The sequence below is a fragment of the Mustela nigripes genome, chromosome 8 (genome assembly GCF_022355385.1).
Source record: "Mustela nigripes isolate SB6536 chromosome 8, MUSNIG.SB6536, whole genome shotgun sequence".
Lineage (NCBI taxonomy): Eukaryota > Metazoa > Chordata > Mammalia > Carnivora > Mustelidae > Mustela > Mustela nigripes.
The window spans coordinates 78846150-78854299 of NC_081564.1; the positions used below are offsets into that span (position 1 = coordinate 78846150).

General features: G+C 39.4%; 1 protein-coding gene across 2 annotated transcripts; it reads right to left on the minus strand.

Annotated features, from left to right (window-relative positions):
• Positions 1-350: 350 nt before the first annotated feature.
• SERPINB3 (serpin family B member 3) lies at positions 351-7027 on the minus strand. 2 transcript variants are annotated; one of them, XM_059410084.1, is made up of 7 exons: positions 6860-7027; positions 6260-6316; positions 4920-5048; positions 4078-4195; positions 3108-3250; positions 2803-2895; positions 351-752 (listed from the first exon to the last, which is right to left on the minus strand). In XM_059410084.1, exons 1-7 carry the CDS (start codon positions 7025-7027, stop codon positions 351-353), a joined length of 1110 nt encoding a protein of 369 aa, XP_059266067.1. The 2 variants fall into 2 exon arrangements, with proteins under 2 accessions (XP_059266067.1, XP_059266066.1); XM_059410083.1 differs by having other exon boundaries at positions 2803-2958.
• Between the last annotated feature and the right edge of the window lie 1123 nt (positions 7028-8150).

Sequence of the window (8150 nt, forward strand, 5' to 3'; positions counted from 1 at the left end):
TCACATAATTCAAAAAAGTGAGGGTATCTAGGTTAATAAGTTTGAGTAGTAGGTATGATTTTTGAAATAGGTGATATGATTTCAAATTTGGAAAAAATTAGAGAGTTTAAAACATCCTTTTATCTTATGTTGAACATTTTGTCCAAAGGGGAATTACCACTGGGAGATGAAGTAGGTTTATATGTGTTTATAGAAAGGGAGAGATAGACAGATGTGCTGTTTCAACCATTACATTCTTAGTGACTATGAGATTGGATTGGAAAAAGAATTAAAGAGAAGCTGTTGTTTCTAGCAGTCCCTATACTGGAACAACTGTGAATTTCCTCTTAGTAGCAGCAGAGTAGTTGCATCTAAGGGGAAGAGACTCTGCCCAAGAAGAGGATGCTGTTGGTCTTATTGTGCTTGATGAAGAACAAGAAAGGGTGATCGCAATGGAAAGGGTGAGTCGGTGGTGATCCGACATTAACAACTACTGCTGTAGAGCTGGCAGCCTCCGTGCCCTCTTCAGTCACCTCCACAAAGGACTTGTGTATGACTTTAGATACCAGGAGATCCTTTGTCCCTGTCATGCCTGAGAGGTTGGCTCTCTGTGGATTGAAGACATCCACCATCCCCAGGGCTCTCAGTGTGTCCTTGAGGTCATAGGTCTCTTCCACTTTGAACCGGGGTAAGTATAAATCCACATAGTTATCATGCATGTTCTGTGAGCTCGTCCATTCTGTTAGTTTCTCAGCAGTCAGTTGGTCTTCAAGCTACAATAGTGGAAGAAAAGAAATAGCTGATGTGATTCTCATTGGATGTCAGACACGATTTATTTAACATTGGGTTGAATCGTAGAAAACTTTTATTTAAACAGTAAATGCAAGTGCAGAAGATTCAGTGTATCACATCTTATCTGAGTAGGCAAAAATAACACAATCATAAATACGTATTTTACAATTGAAAAATGCATTATGGGGCGCCTGGGTGGCTCAGTGGGTTAAGCCGCTGCCTTCGGCTCAGGTCATGATCTCGGGGTCCTGGGATCGAGCCCCGCATCAGGCTCTCTGCTCGACAGGAGCCTGCTTCCTCCTCTCTCTCTCTCTGCCTGCCTCTCTGCCTACTCGTGTGTCAAATGAATAAATAAAATCTTAAAAAAAAAAAAAAAGAAAAATGCATTATGTATTCATGACTGTTATAAATAAGCATAAATGTGCAAATATCTATACATGTGTATATATAGATATATATGTGCATACAACAGAATTATTAAAGTTATTTTGTAAGAGATGAACTGTTTCTATTTTTTACACCCCCCACATATGACATGCATCTTTTTCAAATGGACTTCTCTTGTTAATATCCCTGTGTACATAATTTTGTACATCCTAATTGAAATAATTTTTATTATGTAGGCACTACTTTTATTCCTTTTTCTTGCTTGACCTATTTGTAAATATTTCTTATATAGATATGTGTTTCTCTAATCGAGTTTAAATTGTTACAGTACACAGTACTACTTCTAAATTGATATTCGATGTATATATTTTTACTTAATATTTTTAATCATTCACTATGTATCAGTCCCTAAATTAAACTATTTGTAATACAAAGATGCGCCAAAATTTGAATTTTTCAATGTGTTGAGCCACTTCTGTCCAAAAAACCTTTTTGGATTAGTTACTTCAGGTCAAAATCCCCAGGACTGGGTGCCTGAGTGGCTCAGTGGGTTAAAGCCTCTGCCTTCAGCTTAGGTCATGATCCCAGGATCCGGGGATCGAGCCCCACATCGGGCTCTCTGCTCTGCAGGGAGCCTGCTTCCTCCTCTCTGCCTTCCTCTCTGCCTACTTGTGATCTCTGTCTGTCAAATAAATAAATAAAATCTTAAAAAAAAAAAAAAGAAAATCCCCAGGATTGGGATTCCTGATGTCATTGATAATGAGGATTGCTGAGCTGGAGTATGAATACTGTTATGGCCCTTCACATGTATTGCTGTATTACTTTCCCTGAGGATCTCCAGGTCCACGTTAGCACTATATTTTGGGTGCGGCAGGTTCACTGTGACTTTAGCAGTAAGACTGGCTATTGGAGTCATTGGAAGCTGCCATGTTTGGAAAGTCCTGACTGCGCTAGTCCTTACTGCTTAGATCTTTGCCTTTGGTATTTTTATATATTAACTTTATTATAACAGGTTTAAGAGGAAAATGATAATCCCCTCACACGCCTTTTTTTTTTTTTTTTCTCTACTCTGAGCAATGAGGCTCCAAATGACTTTTGAGTTCTTAGGGACAGAATACTTCCAAATTGAAAAGTAGGCATCAAGATAAATATGTTTGTCTATTATCTACAAGACCACTGTGATTTGATATTTAAAATGTACCTTTTGTTGTTTTAATTTGCTTCTTTTGTTTATCAGTGGGCTTGCAAATATTTCCATGTGTCACCTACATATGAATGTTCATTTCCTTGTCTTCAAATAAATAGACTGGAATATATTAGAAGTTCTTATGGTTGCAGAATGTAAATGTGTGCCTAGATATGTTTCTTCTGAACTGACATTCCATGGTGTCATCAGAATATTAATGGGACCTGTGATGTTGAGACTTTCTGTATATTCTTCCATATGACACTGTGATATTTAAGATATTTACTCTTTGGGGTACCAGATTCTCCTTAATAATTCTTTTTTAATACTTTGTACTTGAACTCTGTTAGCCACCACCACCAACCTGTGAGCATTACTTCAATGAACAGCCTATACAGACATTGTACTACTAGGAAATCAGGCAAATAGTGGGAAGAACTGGAGGTACAAGATTTTACCTTCTGCAGACCATCCACTTCATCTGGCAGCAGCAATACCATGCTTAGATCTTTGCCTTTGTATGGTATTTCCAGGATCTTGGCTTTTATGTCCTCCAGTGAGGTGAACTTAAAAACGTTGACTTGTTTCATCATTTGTACAGGTTTGCTTGTATCCTGGGGTAATTAATGTGGCAAACAAATATCCAGGGGAGGCATCGGTCAAAATAAGATAATACTATTGAGAATACCAAAGACATCCTCCTTCCAAAGTCTTAACGTTTCATTTATGAGTGTGTTACATTATTATAAATAAATTACAATACCTTGTTCAGCCAAAATTCTTTTTCCACAGTGTTTCTTTTATCAAATTTGTTGTCCCACTGTCCTTTGAAATAGATGGCATTCACCAGAACCAGCATAGTAGTAAACTCAAGGGAGTTTTTGGGAAGCAGATCCTTGATTTTTTCTGCAAAAGAAGGAAAGTACAAGTGGTTTGTCTTGAAGATGTTTTGAAAGTTACAGTGGATCATTAATTATTCACACAAGTCCCCACTTTAGGGACTGTGAGCAGTAATTCTCGAGGTGCAGCTTTCCTTGTGGCACCAGCTTGATGGAGTCACCCTTGCTGGAGACACCCCTTCTTGTCTCTGGGAAGGGTGTTCAGATTCTCTGTCTTAGGGTGACTTCAGTCATCTCACACAGAATATGCATGCATCGATTTCAGCTACTCTTGCAGCTCCTCCCTTCCCACGCTCGCTCTCTCCCCGAATTCTTCTGCGCCTTCATTCTTTACTCCTCCCTCTTCTCTCCCTTCGTTTCTATTTTTTCAGCTTTGGGCTTACTGCTCTGAGGAACTAGGGCTTGAATTTTCTTTAGGACAAAGGGCATGAGCTCCGTCACCTGAAACACTGCCCTGTGCTGTCAGACAGCCCAGTCCGTAATTGTCTTCCTCTCTATTCTCCACTTTGAGAATTTAAAGGATGTGAACCAAGATGGGGTCTGAGCAGAGCCTTGGGATCCACGGAGGTATTGTCATCCATGGCCATGAGCAAACACAGATTGCCATCTGTCTTTCTTTGTAATTGTCTTTCTTTTATACCTCCTGGGTTCCCATGTTGCGTTCCACATTTACCTGAACCATTCCATCATCTGTAGTGCCCTCCTCCAGCCTCTAAGCAGAGCCACCTCCCTCAACCCACTGGCACCCCGTATGGTATCAAGAACAGGTTTTATACACACCAGAGACTTAAAAAAAAAAAAAGTGGCTTTTATGGGTGATCTCTCATACCATACCATGAGTTTGGCTTTCCACCCAGGAATTAATCTTCTTACGACTTTCTTCTGGAGCATTCTTAAAATCAACAGATTCCACACTGGTCAAGTAAAATTTCTTAACATTATCCATGTATTCCTTTGACATGGGAAGGAAGAAAGGAAGAATTAAGAGTAATATATCCATGACTATATATTCCCAAGTTAGTTATCTTCAATCTTGACAAAATATGGTACAGGAATCTGGACCCTGAAGAAATCTACATTGTCTTGCCCATGTTTATTTTATACAGTAAGCGTGCGGGTAATGTGAAAAAGAAGTGCAGGCTGGACATAGGCTGGGGCAGAAGAGTCTGTAGGTTGCACGCTGCAAAGCATGATGCTCTAAAGGAGATGGTGGGCTTCTGGGACTCCTCATCAGTTCTGCCAGTCCATAGGGTTCTTGCTTTTACTCATATCTTCTATTCTGGGCACTCAGTATTCCCTGACACTTTCCCAACTTCCCATAGAGACTCCAGGCCTGCCCTCTCATCAGTATCCCAGTAGCCATACATTTTCTAGGTCATTGCCCACCAAAATTTTCACTGTGTGACTGAATGGTGTCAGATCATTGGGGGCATCTCATGACTTCCTTTGCTGCTGAACATCCTCTTGGGTTATGAAGTAATGCTTTATATTGATGGATTACCCAGTTCTGGGACACGTCATTTGGTATAGTTGAGGCAAGGGAATCTTGTACCCTGTGTGAATGCTCTGCCTGTGGGTCAGCCAGGTTCCTCTGCCTCAGTCTCTCCCATTTGGTTATTGGAGGACATAGGACCCAGGATTCAGATTAAAGATGTGGCAGGCCAGATGAAACTTACTTGAAGAAACTGATAATTGTTTTCTCCATAGAGCTTGTTGGCGATGTTCAGTTCATTTGCATCAGTGGGTTTCTTTAATTCAGTCAGAAGCTTTTGAAATTGATGATGTACATTTCCCAACTTTTCAACCTTCAAACATAAAAAAGTAGTTTCACTGCATTCTCTGTCAATGGAAATGGAAATACTAACCCCATGTAAACTGTTAGATCCAAAGCTAAAGTTTGGTAGTCCCACAGATGATATTCGTTGTTATTCCCTGATTTTTGGTGGATTTACTTAAATATTCTTCAGAATCCTTACATTCAGTCCCCTCCAGGAAATTCTTTCTTCCAGCTTTGAATAATCTAATCTTTTCACTTTTTAACTATAGATATTGCATGATTCTGCCATTGGATTTTCTTTTAATTGGTACAAATAGGTTAAGTTTCCCAGCTAAACTTAAGGTCTTTAAGGGCTAGCGACACCTTTAATTTTAACAGCCATTAATAGTATGATAATATTGAATTTATATATTTCAGTAACATTATGACATGAAGCCCTTTACTGTCTTAGATTATATTTCTTCTAAGACCTGTTGACCATGATCTATGGCTCTTCATTAATGATATCATACTCCCAAGTGTAGAAGCAGCATGTGCAGTGGTAAGGGCTTTACATCGGTATCTCTGAGTTTTTAATCCTATTCAGGTGGAAACAAGAAGCTCAGAATTAAATCAACTTTCCAAAGGGATGCAGGTAGCAGAGTCAAGTTTTGAACACAGGTCTGTCTGAATCCAAAGCCTTCTGTTTGCTCGGTAAGAGTTTTGGACCTTAAGGCTATAACTATATATCTCATCTAATCATTTTCCAAAATGTGCTTGGATGCGGAAATCCCACTTATGAATTAATTAAAATTATATTGTTTTAGCAATAGTGTTGTGATTACTGTAATTATTATTAGTCTACATAATAATACATAAAATTTATCAGGGTTTCCAGTAATCTAGGCTCTGTTATAATGTTTTACATCTGTTTGTATGCATTAAGACAGATTCTTTTATTACTCCCAGTTTACTGGGATGGGGTCACTGTGCGTCAGAGCGGTTGTGTCTTGTTCATGTTCCCTGTTGGTGAACAGCACAGCAACCAGGAATTTGAAGCTCTTTGATCTCCCCTCTGGAGACAAAAATATGAAATATTTTTGTATGTAATATGAAATGAGATACAACTCTGTCCAATGTATTTTACATAAGATATTTCTTAAAAATGAGCTTTTCACATATTATCTGAAATTCCTAAATTAAAGTATGACCCTCTTGAATAGGCAATTTTCCTTCTAGACCCAAGATTCTGTGACTCACATGGTCTGTTGTAGTTCTTCCTTCTGTGTTCTCTGTGACTTCATTAAAGTGAAGGGCCTGGAAGAGACAGGAACTAAGTGGGGCAAGAAAACTACTCAAAAGGTTGGGAGATAAAAAAGGAAAAAAGAAAGAACCCAAATCCAAACAAAACAAAACCCCAAACCAAAACCAAAACCAAAACCAAACCAAAATACTAAACAAAGGAAAAAGAGAGAACTTCAGTATAAGCATTTGCTCCTTGAAAAAACCAGACACTACAAAGAATCCTGTGTCATTATTTATTGCTGAGAAAACATGAAATGTTTTGCATGAATTTAAGTCAGTGCATCACTTCTCCCATTACCCTTCCCTGTCAGCCTTGCCTCGGTTTGTTGTGCGATTAGAGGAGTTCATCCCAGCTATCAGAGTAAATGCGGGCACGGGAAGTGGATGGGGCAGAGCCCTGGGGAGGACATGTGCCCCCTACGGGTCTGTGCACAGCGAGTCATGGGAAGGCTTGCCCAGTCTCCTGTGCTGCACAGCCAGATCTGTGGTCATCTGCATGCAAGCCAGCCAAGAAATCAGTCTAAGCTGGTCAGTGTATAGCAAGCAGACACCTACCATCTCCATTTCGAATGCAGTGTTTTCTTTGGCTCCTAGGTAGGTCATGGCTAATGCTGATAGGATGGAGAGAGGGGAGTAGAAGATGTTGTCATCCTTTTTTGATGTTTTGAACTGTTGCAACAGATCAAATGCGAAGTGGGTGTTTGCTGCACTGAGTGAGTTCATGGCGACCTTGGTGAGATCTGGAATTCTAGAAAAAAGCATAGATTCATTTTATGACTTTACTGAAGGGAAGTTTAGTCTGTAATGAACTTTTCTTAAAAGAAATGACTTATATTTGGATTGTGAGATTCTGGCAACTAAAGTTTTTCTTCTACTTTTCAAGCCTCTTTCAACGTATTTGTATTAATTTCATAATTAAATGACTATCAAATTACTAGGTAAAAAAAAAAAAAAAAGCTTTCGTGAAAAAGTAATAGAACATCTTTATCTTTCTTCTGTCACTGGCAGTACTAGGCCTGGGTAGGAAAGGCTTTAGTACAGACCCCAACACAGAGGTAGAGCCAGCTCCCATGAGGCACCTCTCTGCCTTTTCCTTCCAGGTTCTTTGCGAGTCAGAGACTCTCCTCCCCACCACATGTGTGCCTAAGAGAGCATTTGTTTAATCAGAAATAAATTAGCTAAAGGATAAATCAAATGAAGGAGATATTTCAATTTTACCCCGGCAGAATAAGTAAAATACAGTCACACAGATTGAGATAGATGCATGATAGAAAAAATGCCATTGCCATTATTTTCAGAAGTGATCTCTGTTATTGAGCTGGGGCAGCAGGAGGCACATACCTGTGTTCCTGGAGGAAGCAGAGGTGGGCAGGGAGCCTGTCAGCCTATGTGTGGTGAGCAGTGAACTCCTGAATATATAGCTCTCTCCTGCCACCTTCTAGTCCTTGTGATCAGTATTTCAAGTAAATCAACTTTTGATTTCTTAACCAGTCTAACCATCATATGAATCAACTCAAAATATTTATGAGAATAAAACATGAGTATTCTATTCCTGTACTTCCTTCTCACCTGCAGCAAAATACTGCAGACCTGCCATGGTTGGCTCTCTTGAAAGGCAGCTAGGTGTCTTTATAATACCAACGAGGACAGAGTTACAACTTCCTCACTTGGCCCTGCCACATCCACCTGGAAATAATCTTTGGAGAAGCTTTCTCTTGGATGTGGATGTCTTTAAGGTTCACTTCGAACATAAACAGTGAAAAAGCTTATATTTTCTAAAGTTCCAAAAGGACTTCTTCAACCTGTCAATTTCCTTAGTAATTATTCTATATAACCAGGAAAATAG